Here is a 13,609-nt window from a genome sequence, read left to right as displayed (position 1 = left end):
CACTGGCACCACTTGCTTTTATGAACATCATCTTACTTATGTAAGGAAAGTGCTGACTATTTGTGGAAAACAGTTTTAGTTAATTGGTGAGGCCTTATGGCAAGAAGTTGCACAGGTTTATAGTTGAGGAGTGAAAGATTTGAAGGCATATCTTTCTTTCTTTATGAGTGCTTTAAATATTTCTGAAGCAGGCTCATATCTAATGTTGTAGTCTGCCAAACTTAAGATCTATCAGTATTAATGTCTAATTGTTCCTGGAAGTTTTTTATTGTTGAAATTTCTAATGACTCACCAGCTACTTTATTATACTGATGATAAAAATAGTGGGGAGCTATTTTTCTGATGACCAACAATCCATTTTTAGTCCTGTCACACCTCTTTATTGCTCTTAAACGTAGGATAATCTTTAACTTTAAGTCATATATGCCTAAATGATTGCCATGCCATTAATAAAAGAGCTTTGATTCACTTGTAGCCTCATTCAAAGAAGCAGAATCTTGAGATTTAAATGGAAGATCAGGAATCCAGTTCATAATAGGTGGATGCATATATATTTCTGCAGAAGTATTTTATGCTTGTAAAACATACTGTTTTAATTTTTCTTCTTATTGGGCTGTGAATGATGCAATTTAACTAAATCTGGATCAGCCAATCGTCTGGCCCTTTCCTCTACTTCCTGTTCTGTTTTCTAAAGTCGCACTGATGACACATTTTTTGTGCTCGGTATTAATGCTAAAAAATTATACTCAGTGATAGGAGCGACCTAAATTAAACATTAAAATACTGGCGATTAAATGAAACTACATTTTAAAAATATTTAATCTGAATTAAGTCTAATTTTAGGTCACCACACTGGTATAAAGTAGCATTAAAATATTTATACACAGAGAACTATTTTATCTCAAGCCCTGAGTGGTCGTATGAATATTTTGGGACTAACAGACGACTCATGAGAAGTTCTCAAGATGTCACATGCGTCGAAGTTCGTGCGGTGCGTGTTTGGTCAATAAAAGGTAAACAGATGGTGCGGACAACTTTAACACAGCGTTTTCCCTAACCCTTATTGAGAAATCTCTGCTCTGACTGGCGGAGAGCACCAAACAGACGCCCTCGCCGCATCCAATCGGAGACCGGCTTCAACCAAGCAACGCCCCCCTGTTTGGTCCACGTGTTTCGTCACGAAAAGCGTTGTCTTTGTCGGAAGTTGTTCACTCTGAGGTGTGCTGGGTACGCGTGTGCACCCGGGTCGACTCTACATTTGTATTTACACGTTTTTGGGCACACTGAACTCATCAGGTGAGTGAGAGTTGAGGAGAAGGGAAAACATGAGCAGACATATGTGTGAAATTAATCCATTAACGCACGCGGTTTGGTGACTAAGAGCGGCTCCGTAGGCAAATTTTCTGATGCAACCCTGCGTCGTCCACATTTTGTGTTCAATCACTTTATTTGCGGTCTAATTTGATTTCATTAATGTCTCCGCTTATTTGCTACTTACAATCAACGCAATATCTCTGAGTGTTATGTAATTATTCCTTTAAGGTAAGGTTTACATTGTTTTCTTTTTTTTTTTGGACCATGCATTCAGTCATTGCTGAATCATGTCTATTTTGGCTTTTTCGTTCTTGCTGACTATTTTCTTTTTTGTATTTTAAATGTAGCTGCCTTTCATTAATCTGCCGTATAACCTTAGTTTGCCTGGTACATGGATGTTATGATGGTCGGGATTTAGCGTGACCTCACTGCCGCAACTACCGACATGGCTTTTAATTGATCGATTTAGCCTTTGATCACTTGATTTAATGTCAGGCTATAGTGCCGAAATTAAATTCCTTGTTTGGTCTCACCAACAATCTAAAAAAGACAAGTTTATTTTGTTTCTGATTATAGACACACAAGAGAATCAGCAAATTTTTCTGTTTGAGATGCAGGAACCCGTGATTTCTTTTCTGTTGTTGCCATTTTGACCCGAAAAACACAATTACTCCATCAATCATTTAGTCCATACAAACGTTCGGTTTTAACCAGCCAGGAGTTCTTAAACCAAGCAAAGATCCCACATTTGACAATCTGGATCCAAAAAATTTAAATCATTCAAAATTAAGTTTCTCTTGTTCAGCTGATGAAGTATCTATTATTCACTCTTCCTGACCTCTGCCCAGCATTTCATCACAGTAAGGGCCATACATGGACAGTCCCATCTCAGCTGAAAGGTCATCACAGTTTGGCCTCCTGACCATATGGTGGTGGGTTTTTCGGTATATGTGCCTGCAGTTTCACATTGTGTTTCTACTCGCAGCATTCCTGCTTTTCACATTTGGCCTGGCATTTGTTATGGCTGAGCGAGTGTCTATGCTCTGCTCTTCTTGTGCTGTTGACGAGCTGATACTTTGGTTGTTTTTGTTGCTGGCAGAGTGGTTATTTGAGCAGGACTTAATTATAAAGGGCTGCTGCACAATAGTCATTATACTTGGAGAGCAGTGTACATACCAAGGGAGATTAGAAACGCCCAAGAAAAGCAGATAACCAGGTCGGATAAGGTTAGAATATTGCTGAGATCGTTACTGAGATTGGGTTTGATGTTGCCAGACTCAGATCAGCTGATTTTTACTCAGTTTTCTCAGCCTGGGAGGTATTTGAGGATTTGAGGATTTAATTCTTGGCATTAGTGTGGCAAATTAAACAAGAAGTTTCTCCTCATTAAATCCTCTTGCAAGTCTTTTCTGCCATGCAGCCTGGGCTCAGCGCCACATGTGCTCTCATGTAGGATCATGTTGCCCTGTTGAACCCTTTAAGGTGACTACACTCCACCTCCTCTTTCCCACATTTACCACAGTAAACCTTAATTAGCAGTGGCTGCAGAGATCATGTGCGCAGGAAAGAAGGGGTTAAACTGAGGATTATTTTCTGAATCATTTTAAGAACAGATATTAATCAGGTGGGTTGCACACATTTATCCTTGTTTTCTGATTCCTGCGGTTCCTGTTGCCTAACATTTTATTCACCAATGCGTCACTAACTTTAAAAGCAGCATATCTCGGGGCAGTTTTTTCTCCCATGTGGAGCTGTTTGCTTAAGAGGATGTAGTTGGCTCAGATTGTGAACTCTTGGAGTCAGAGAGGGGCCCCGGTTTTAACAGCTGGCCTCACTGTGTGCACTGTGTGTTAGTCAGTGGTCAGTGGAGAAACCTAATGGATGTTTTAATAAGTATAGGGGCTGGAAATTTATCTATGCATTAATCAATAACCAAAATAGCTGCTGATTAATTTTTTTGTCATTTGAGTAATCTGTTTCCAGCCAAACCTTAAATCTACCATCAAGAATAACTAATTGTCTGGTCCTTGTCTGGTTTTTGTCAGGTTTTATTGTTGGTATTAATGGTGACCAATCTGCGATTTTGTTATCTAGTTAATACCTTAATTCATTAACCAAAGTAACAGCCAAAACCCCAATTTATAGCTTTGGGCCTCTCCTTCACCCTTGGTCCTTGATCACTGAGCACAAACACAAAGATAATCTGAGGTGGACGCATACAAGCACATGTCTGCACATTTTTAGCTGAAATACTTTGCTTTTAAATCATGAATCATGACTCAGCATAATTCACACCAATTTCTAAATAAGTGTTGATCTTTTTTTTCTGCAGTGAATGAATGATGCAATTTCAGCAAAAACTTGATCAGCCAGTCGTCCGGGCTTTTGCATCACCCCCCAGTTCTGCTTTCGTAGGTGCTGCTGATAAGAGCGCAACACCATGATCATATTAAAATGTTTCATAATGAGTATGTGCTACACTGAAACCGTTGTCTGCTGCCAAGGCTCCTTGCTAAGCATGATGAAGCTTTATTTGTCATAATTTGCTGATTATGACTCAGCATTAATGGAAGAGAGTGGTGGTTAGGTGTTTATTTTTCTCTAATGATGTGGCAATAAATCAAGGTAATTCGAAATACAGTCCGTTTGTGTGTTCTGATCATACAGTGGTATCGTTTTCATTAAATTGTCAGACACAAACATCATTTTCTGCCGGTGGCGCTCTTTGATTTGTGGGCTCTGGTGTGGTGGCTGTCGTCGCTGCACACTTTTCAAATCTTCACTTTGATATAAAATAGAACTACGTCTTTTCTAGATCTTGAACCGCAGGACTTCGAGGGTCTCCGAAGAAATATTGAAAGCTGTTAAGGACTAAAAGTATTAAATGTCTGCTCAGGTTCATGTTTGTTTCGCTTTTGATAAGATACTAATAACAAATTACATAATAATTTCACTGATTGTAGTCAGCGTTTTTATTGAGGGTTTTGTTTAATCATGCCAGCAGCTTGGCTCTGTGGATGGCAGTGGGTGGGTCCACCACTCTGTTCCAGACTCAGATATCGCAACAACTATTGGACAGATTGAGATGAAATGAAATCACTTTGATGATGCCTTATTTTCCATCAACTTTTCTTTACCCATGATGTAAATTGCATCATGTCGTGGCTACCTGAGGATGTTTCCAATGAAAGGGCGACTAGACTCCAAGTCAAAAACAGCCAATGTGACAGTGGCGAGCAAACGAGAACATGACATCCTGATCTATGTAAAAAATGTCAGATTATCACATAACCCTATTTCCTGTGTTTTCCAGGGTAAACCATGCCGTCAGTTCCTTCATCCAAAGAGACCGCCGTCAAGGGGCCCGTGTGCCCTCACTCTGCCAAGCTGCTCAACCACACCAACGGAGAAGCCAAACTCCGCGAGGGTTCGTTCCCACTGAATGGGGTTGACAAGCTGCCCGCGATGGAGGACACCGGAGAGGCAAACAGGACCATTCAGATCAACACAAAGAACGCCACCCCCGAGAGGAAGTGGATCCGACCTGACCTTCCCAGCCGCTGCAAATGGAGCCTGGGAGCCTCAAAAGCCGACTCCCCTCATACACAAGTTCCAAGGTCAGTCTGATGCTCAGATTTTGCTGGACCGAAGATTATTATTGTTGTGCTACAAACAGTTAATACTTTGTTGAAACCAATGAAAAATGGGTTCAGCAGTCTCCTGAGGAGTGGCACTTGACAAACAAAGACTTGGCCAGACTCGTCACGCTCGCAAAACAAGTGGAAACAAATGCACTTATTCACACTTGTTGTAGCAGGAATAACAAGTTATACGCATGAGTGATTTATTTGTTTTTGTTTTTATCACAGACACAGTGTCCTCGAATGCTTTTCTCTTTGCTGAGACTTTTTTTCTCCCGCTTTCTCCGCCCAGAACCATTGCTCCAACCATTCTCCCAAACATCCTGCACAGGATCGGTGACACTCCCTTGGTGCGCATCAACAAGATCCCCAAAGTGTTTGGACTCAAGTGTGAAATACGTGAGTCACCGAGCAGTCAAGGCACATTCTCAGATCAGAGATAATGAGTGTCTGTTGATTGTGTGTGACTCATTGACACCATGCAATAACATGAGTGGTGGTACGACATGTGTTCAATGGGTTGCACTTCAGAATTTGTTTCAGATTGTGAATAGAAAAAAAAGAGTCAGGCTCGATTGCATTATTTCAGCCTTGTGAACCAACACTTATTAAAATGTCTTTCAATATAACGCTCGAACAAATCTTTATTTGTAGTGGCCAAGTGTGAGTACTTCAATGCTGGCGGCAGTGTCAAGGACAGGATCAGCCTGCGGATGGTGGAGGACGCTGAGAGAGCCGGGCTCCTCAAGCCTGGAGACACCATCATCGAGCCCACCTCTGGAAACACTGGTAATTAACTCCTTGTGTTTGTACTCACGGGCGTATGTGTTGCTATGGGGGAAAGGAATTTAAAGGCGTGACTGTTGTTGTGTAAATTAGCTGAAAGCGGCTGTGTTGTAAACTGTTTTCAGGTATTGGATTGGCTCTGGCTGCAGCTGTGAAAGGCTACCGCTGCATCATCGTCATGCCCGAGAAAATGAGCATGGAGAAGGTGAGTGCTCCGTCATATTGAACCAGTCACTCAGTAACCACACTTGTTTTCTTTTGTCGTAAACCACGTCCCTGCTGCCTCTGTTAATGGCAGACTGAGGGTGCCCTGAAAACATTTCAACTGATTTTATAAAAGTGAAAGATAATGAGCAATCCCTTCATGGTGTGTTCGTGTCCCCTAAATAAAGTCTGTAAAAGGGAGATATTTGAGTGGTTAAAAACGGCAAGATTTACTTGTCTGAGTCATGTTTCTGAATTTTGTTTTCAAATAGTGGTCTGACACCACAGGTGGTGGCTGCCTCTTTCCGGAAATTGCTGTATTTAAATAAACTGTTTCTGTTTTCTTTCTGAGGGCACAGGGCAAAGGAGAAGTGTACCTGTTTCCTCCTATGATCTGCTCATTTGTTAATTTTGATCCTCTGCATTTCAAGTTTGCCAGCTGGCAAAAACAACCCATAGTGCTCTATTATAAAACCCCCAAACATTATATATATATATATTTTTTATTTTTTTTTTAATTAAACCTTTATTTTACCAGGAAAATTGGCCCATTGAGATTAAAAATCTCTTTTCCAAGGGCGTCCTGGCCAAGTGGCAGCACAAGTTACAAGTTAAAAGTTTCAATTTGATTATAAAAACAATTCAGTTAAAACAAGTACAAATCAGGGAGTCAGTCTCAAGTGTTCTCATTTTGGAATTAAAATCGCTCAATGGAATCAGTTCTGTTAGTTTCATGTCCTTTTGCAGCTTATTCCATGAGGTAGGAGCAGAGAAAACAAAGGCCTTTTTTCCCTGCTCTGTGCAATAAGGCGGAACAGAGAGCAGCAGTTGGTCATTGGAGCGCAGATTATAAGAGTTAACGCTCCTTAGCATGATGAGGCTGCAGATGTAGGGTGGCAGTAGTCCAAGTATTGCTTTGTATATGAAGGTGTACCAGTGAATCAACCTCCTGGTAGCGAGTGAGGGCCATTGTACTCTGGAGTATAGTTCACAGTGATGGGTTAGAGCCCTACAGTTAGTAATGAACCTCAGGGCAGCATGATAAACAGAATCGATCTTATTCAGACATTGAGCTGAAGCATTCATATACAACAGATCTCCATAATCTAAAATGGGTAGAAGAGTTGCAGACACAAGGCGCTTCTTGACATTAAAAGAAAAACAGAATTTATTTCTAAATCAGAAACCCAGTTTCAGTTAAAATTTCTTAACAAGATTTTCAATGTGAGCTTTGAATGTAAGGGTGTCATCAAGCAGAGTACCAAGATATTTATACAGATGTACCACCTCAATTTCATTTCCCTCAAGGGTAAATACTGTGGGGATGTTTATCAGCCCTTTTCTTGGCTTTGAGAAGAATATTTGTTAGGTCTTACCAGCATTGAGTACTAGTTTCAGCTGTAGAAATTTGTACTGGATGTCATTAAAAGCCTTCTGCAGTGATTCAACAGCATTGGTATTAGTCATAATCATTAAAATCTGCTTTGAAATCCTGTGCAAATAAAAAAAATCCACACTAACACACCTCTATTCACATATATTACACAAAACACACAAGCTGTGTGGAGAGGATATTGTCTTAGCCTGGAAATTAGTGTTGCTATTTTTAATGTAGGGCCACTTTAAGTGCGACTGTTGCGTTGATAACTTCTTGGCTCTGGTGGATGGCAAAGCTTGCACATCTGCATACATGTGGAGCTTCTCTCCTGTAAGCCTGGCCGCTTGCACAGACAGCACAGTACAGAAGTTGTGAATGAGAAACATGCTTACTGTTCAGTTAGTAGTGTTCAGTGTTTTACATGAAGTGCACACATCCAATGCAAGTCTGATTTGTCTGCAACACTTCCTCCATGTTTTTCTGTTTTTCTTCCCTGCAGGTGGATGTCTTGAGAGCTCTTGGAGCCGAGATTGTCCGCACACCCACCAGCGCTCGCTTCGATTCGCCTGAGTCTCACGTGGGCGTAGCCTGGCGCCTTAAAAACGAGATCCCAAACTCTCACATCCTGGACCAGTACCGCAACCCGAGCAATCCTCTGGCTCACTACGACACCACAGCCGAGGAGATCCTGGAGCAGTGTGACGGTATGGAGACCTTTTACCCCTGTGGTCATCGTAAAATGGAAAAGAAATGTTTGTATTTTGTAGCATTTGTCCAAGTACTTATTGCCTCTCGTTTCTTCCTAACAGGTAAAGTGGACATGCTGGTGGCAGGAGCAGGCACAGGGGGGACGATCACAGGCATCGCCCGCAAACTGAAGGAAAGATGCCCCAACATCAAAGTAAGTTTCAGCCTGAAGTCTACGGCCATGTTTCTCATTCTTATGTTTCCAAGTATCAAAGCTTTCGTAATTATTTAATAACTGCCGGCTGAGCCACTCTGTGTTTATCAATGGTGGTTGTTGTGTGCAGATTGTTGGTGTCGACCCAGAAGGCTCCATCCTGGCTGAGCCTGAGGAGCTTAACAAGACCGATAAGACCCAGTACGAGGTGGAGGGCATCGGGTACGACTTCATCCCGACTGTGCTCGACAGATCAGTGAGTTCCTTTTCCTTTCCTTTCATTGTCTTATGTTTAGCTGATGCGTGACCACGTCATGTAATATGTCTTTATTTTCTGCAGGTAATCGATACCTGGTACAAGTCAGACGATGAGGAGTCCTTCAACATGTCTCGCATGCTGATCAGAGAGGAAGGCCTGCTGTGCGGTAAGTTCCCGCTGACGCCTGGGTGAAGTTGTGAAGTCAGACTTTCCGAACGTCCGAGTTAAAGCCAACTTGCTCTTCTCTGTCGCAGGAGGCAGCTCTGGGACGGCCATGGCAGCAGCAGTCAACGTCGCCAAAGAGCTGAAGGAGGGCCAGCGCTGTGTGGTCATCCTGCCAGACTCCATCCGCAACTACATGTGAGAATCCCCACATGTCCAAAAACCGTAGTTTACTTCTGTAAAATCAAGAAATGAAGACTGTGGGAAACGTTGATTGGTTGGACTTTCATTGTCGAAGTGAACAGTAACCTAATCCAGTAGTCAGTTTAAAAAAACTTTGAGCCACCATTAAGCCCCCCCATGTGGCCAATCAAGGTAATTTGATCAGCACAGTTAGATTTTATTTTCTCTTCAAGGTCCAAGTTCCTAAGTGACAAGTGGATGGTCCAGAAGGGATTCCTGAGCGAGGAGGACCTCATGGTGAAAAAACCATGGTACGTTCAATGAAAGAGTGTATTCTGCTTTTGTGGAAATCTCGGTGTGTGTGTCTGACCCTCTAAATTTCTCTCTGTCCATCAGGTGGTGGAACCTGAAGCTACAGGGGTTGAACCTGTCAGCGCCCCTCACCGTCCTGCCCACCGTCACTTGCCAGAAGACCATCAAAATCCTCAAGGAGAAGGGCTTCGACCAGGCACCCGTGGTGGATGAGGCTGGGTGAGTTTTGCCATGCTGAAAACTTTCTTGGTCCCTTGTGTTTTATTGCTCTGTGAAGACTTTAACTTCAGTGTCTGTGTGTGTGTGCAGGTTAATCCTGGGCATGGTGACTCTCGGAAACATGCTGGCCTGTATTCTGGCTGGGAAGATCAAGCTGTCAGATCCAGTCAGCAAAGTGCTCTACAAGCAGTTCAAACAGGTCGGACACCAACAGAAGCATCTTTTTGTGGCTCATGCATTCAAAAAAATGTGTAAAAATGATGCCCTCAGGATGTTTCCTCATTAATTTTTAGGTTTTACTAATTCTGATTGTTTGACAGCAGCAGCCAATGAGGCCAACGAGTTCAGGGGAGGATGTTCACATGAAAAGGCTGTAAATCGGCTTGAAGTCCTGCCCAATGCAGAAGGGATTGTAAAACCCAGATGGCTGTAATTTCATTCAGCCACAGAACTGTAATTCCAAAACACATAACAGTTTGTGACTTTGTGGAAATCCAGAAGTATTTGCATCAAGTTTCGGGCAGTGACGAGGTCGACCAGTAGTTGCTGTGGTCGGTCTTTTTGTTCCCAAACAATAGAAGTTGACTCTGAGTCTCACTCGGTCACATCCTCTGTGCAAAGATTTCCCATCAGTGGAAGAACCAGAATTAAAGTTGCCACATTTCTAACTGATCCAGTACATCGTATGCCACTTGTGCGTAGGCTGCTTTCTATTTAATATTGATATTGATCATTGGATTTATTGACATCACACATCACTGCTTTATTGTCATTCTTAGATCCGTCTGACTGATAATTTGGGGAAGTTATCCCGCATCCTGGAGACTGACCACTTTGCCCTGGTGGTGCATGAACAGATCCAGTGTAAGTACAATCTCACAACATACATACATTCATAGTCATGTACACACTTTCTTTATTCATATGCTTTCATTCGCCTGAGCTTTCACTCTACATGTCTTTAGCCTCAAAACCTGATCGACTTTGTTTTGTGTGCACAAAATTTCTAACTTTGACGCCCCCCAGTGGTTGTTTGGAAAAACACACTGTTGCAGACATCACTGCGCACAATGCTCAACAGTGCACAGTGCTCAGATTAGTAGTATTTTATTTCTTTGTGAGTTTTCAGGTTGTTTGTACATACGTGTGTACGTCCAATTCTCATCGATGCAAGTTCTCAGAAACACATGTAGGGAATTTCTTCAAATTCGGCACAAACGTTCACTTGGACTCAAGTGTGAACTGATTAGACTTTGGTGGCCAAAGGTCATTTTTACTGCTGCAACATAATGTTCTCCAGAAACACTTTTCTGGCCATTGTTCAGCACCATAAGTCAGGAACAGAAGGGTAGATTGTGACCATGTTTCAAGTTTGGTCAAATACTGATTTGGTAACTTTAATCTTAGGTTTCCACCTTGAAGCTGTGCACAGTTTGTAGCCTTTTTCTGCTACATCCATATTTGGAGCATTGTCGTCCACCACAACGGTGGTTCTGCTGATCTTGAGCTCTACTTGTCTGTAAGTAAAGACAGCATATTATATGAGTCTGGACAGACAAGGATGTAAGCTGCAACTCAATTGGCTGGTGGAGGCATCCAACCAGGAGGCAGTAATTCTCATTTATTCATGGCACATGTTCACAATGAGACAATCTGCCTGTGTCTTTATCTCAAGTTCGACTGAGTTTGCATGTTCAGAGTCAGTGTCTTTCTCAAGGACACACTATTGACTGCTGCAGTTCAAATGTGAACAGAGACCCTGCCGCTCCCACATTTTTATGACAACAGTCGTGTTGCCCAGTGGGAGAATTTGGCAACAATCGAGTGAACCACTGCATTTTTGTGCTTTGTCCAATGTCAAGCACTTATCCAAGGTCATTCTAATGTGGAGAGAAAGGAAAGAGAAGTAGAATTTAAGAAACAGTGACTTCATAGAGATCCACCACATCCAAGCTGAGAGGACTTGCTAATTGGCTGTTGGTTTTACTGTTGATTTTGCATTTAGTGTAAGTGTTAAATAACAAAATCGTATCCTCTGGATCTGAAAATCAACTATAACCTGACTTCATCACGCGGAGTGGATCTCAACCTGCTGGGTGTATCAGCACTTCCTCCTCTCTTGAGCAACTGCTGTAACATAATCACCTTGTTAAGTGCAAGGGGAAGAGTATCTCATCAAAGCTGCACACAGACTGACCTTTAAATATTGTGAGCATTCATGAACTCACTGGCAGGTTTGATTTTTGTCTGCGCTGCACAAAAAGAGTTTGACGTAAATGTAAACAGACAGAAGCTGGCAGAAGTAGACAGTCTCCATATATTGATAGTTTATTGCTTGAGTCTGTTTATTGGCCCAGACTCAAGCTACTGATTCTTAATTGCAGCGTCTTCATTTATTCAACTCCGACCAGCTATCTGTCATGTCCTAGGTTGCAAAGTCTTTTGTTAGAAATATAATTGAAGTGTAGAAAAGTCATTTCAAGTGCACTTTTCCTTTTTGTGCTGAAAGTATGTTTGACATATACTTAAAAAAAAAAGTGTAATTCTTAATAGATGTCATTGAGTTCTACTTAAATGTATTAAAAATGAACATACTATTGTTCAAATGGAATACTTAAAGTGGTATTTCAGAGTACTTATAAAAAGTGTGCTAAATTGCAAATACTTCTAATAGCCATACGGTGTACAAATCTGTGTTTAAAAAAAAGTATACTTGTTTTCAAGTCCTATACTATTTGCATGCTTATTTAAAGTGTACTTTAATTTCACTTTATTTGAAGTATATTTAAGTATATCTCCAACACATTAGTGATATAGTACAGTTGTACTGCAAATGTGATTTTCACTGTTGTGCTTCAGTACTCTTAAAGTTTGGAAAAACTTGTGCCAAATTAGCAACTATTTACACTTCGATTATCCTCAAGTATTACTCAAGTGGCACACTTAGTTACGCTTGAAGCGACAAAGATAGCACAAAGTGCTATATATCAAGTGACCTAAATTGGCACTAGTTAACATTTGTATGTTAAAAATAGACCAAATTACAATGTTTTATTTGAAAAGGGTCACTCATAATGACAAAGACACAAAGAATGATTCCCAGACTCTGCAGTTCCACACAACACTGCAGAACTCTTTAGCGTCAGCTTTAGTGTCTTGACTGTAGGGTGAGCAGTTTGTCTCTTCAGACTACTCTCATGGTCTTGACCACCCTGTCTTCCACACTGTTCTTCCACCAGATTTGACAGACGGCTCTCCGAGTCTGAAGCAGATGGTGTTTGGGGTGGTGACGGCCGTTGACCTGCTCAACTTCGTCACGGGCCGGGAAAGAAGAGAGCGCTCCATGTCAGAGTCCACCGACGAGCTCAACTGAAACACCCAGTGTAGTCACTTGTACATTTCTTTGCATTATCAGAAACACAATGACAAGTTTAAGTGACCTGTCTCAAAGATGGCAAAAAATAATCTTGTGAAGGATTTGATTGAGGTTAACTCTTTCTTTTTTTCTTTTTTCTTTTTTAAACTTAAGTCTTAAGGTATGGTATAATAAGCAAAATATGTTGTACTACTTGTCAACTTGTGAGAGGCTTACTTATTATTGAGGCAGTTGATTTTTACTTATATTTGCTTGTAGTGGTCAAGGCGAAATTTTTCTAAGTTTATTACTTGTAGAAAGCTTTCTGTTTTATATAAGAGTCTTGCAGAGAGGTCTCCGTGTTTCTACTTTGTCTGAAAAGTACATGATTATTTCACGGTGGCCTTGTGTAATCATCAAACATTCGAAATTAGACAGAATAGTATAAAAGCCACCTTCATCTCATTTATCAACATTAGAGATGTGTAGAGTTGCTGTATATAAGCATCTTTCTAGTGCTGCTCACTATGTGCTGCTTTTTCATTTGTGTACAGTATGTGTACACTTAGAAATACTTGGGGGAGTGTAATCAGATTTCTTGAAAAAAATGGTGTGCTGTTCTTTCTCCCTCCACTTTCAACACAGTGCCTGTAATGTACTGTAACTGTAAAGTTGTCTTGACTATTTAATCTTAGTTGTGTCTGAGAGAAACATTTTGTATTGCATCATTTTTCCTGAATGAACATGTATGATTCAATAAAGTTTAAAGGAGTGACTGTTGGCTCATCCCTATCTTAGCCTCGGTACTGAAGGGCAAGCAGGTACTATGATGAAGGTCCAATTAGGTTTGGAGTGTGATACGTTTTGTACATTTTTTTGCACTAAAAGTGTGCCA

At 41.2% G+C, this 13,609-nt stretch overlaps 1 protein-coding gene across 1 annotated transcript; it reads left to right on the top strand.

Moving 5' to 3' along the window:
* Positions 1–1,203: 1,203 nt before the first annotated feature.
* On the top strand, positions 1,204–13,490 carry LOC121627195 (cystathionine beta-synthase-like). Its single transcript, XM_041965945.1, has 15 exons — positions 1,204–1,296; positions 4,628–4,931; positions 5,248–5,354; positions 5,610–5,744; positions 5,867–5,946; positions 7,823–8,027; positions 8,133–8,224; positions 8,355–8,480; positions 8,565–8,649; positions 8,738–8,843; positions 9,062–9,139; positions 9,225–9,359; positions 9,450–9,558; positions 10,139–10,223; positions 12,599–13,490. The coding sequence occupies exons 2-15, from the start codon at positions 4,636–4,638 to the stop codon at positions 12,730–12,732; spliced, it is 1,773 nt and encodes a 590-aa protein (XP_041821879.1). The 5' UTR covers positions 1,204–1,296; positions 4,628–4,635; the 3' UTR covers positions 12,733–13,490.
* The last annotated feature ends 119 nt before the right edge of the window (positions 13,491–13,609 follow it).

This window comes from Chelmon rostratus, chromosome 24, assembly GCF_017976325.1.
Source record: "Chelmon rostratus isolate fCheRos1 chromosome 24, fCheRos1.pri, whole genome shotgun sequence".
Taxonomy (NCBI): domain Eukaryota; kingdom Metazoa; phylum Chordata; class Actinopteri; order Chaetodontiformes; family Chaetodontidae; genus Chelmon; species Chelmon rostratus.
The sequence above is the reverse complement of the archived record's forward strand: the minus strand, read 5'-3'. Positions and strand labels throughout refer to the sequence as shown.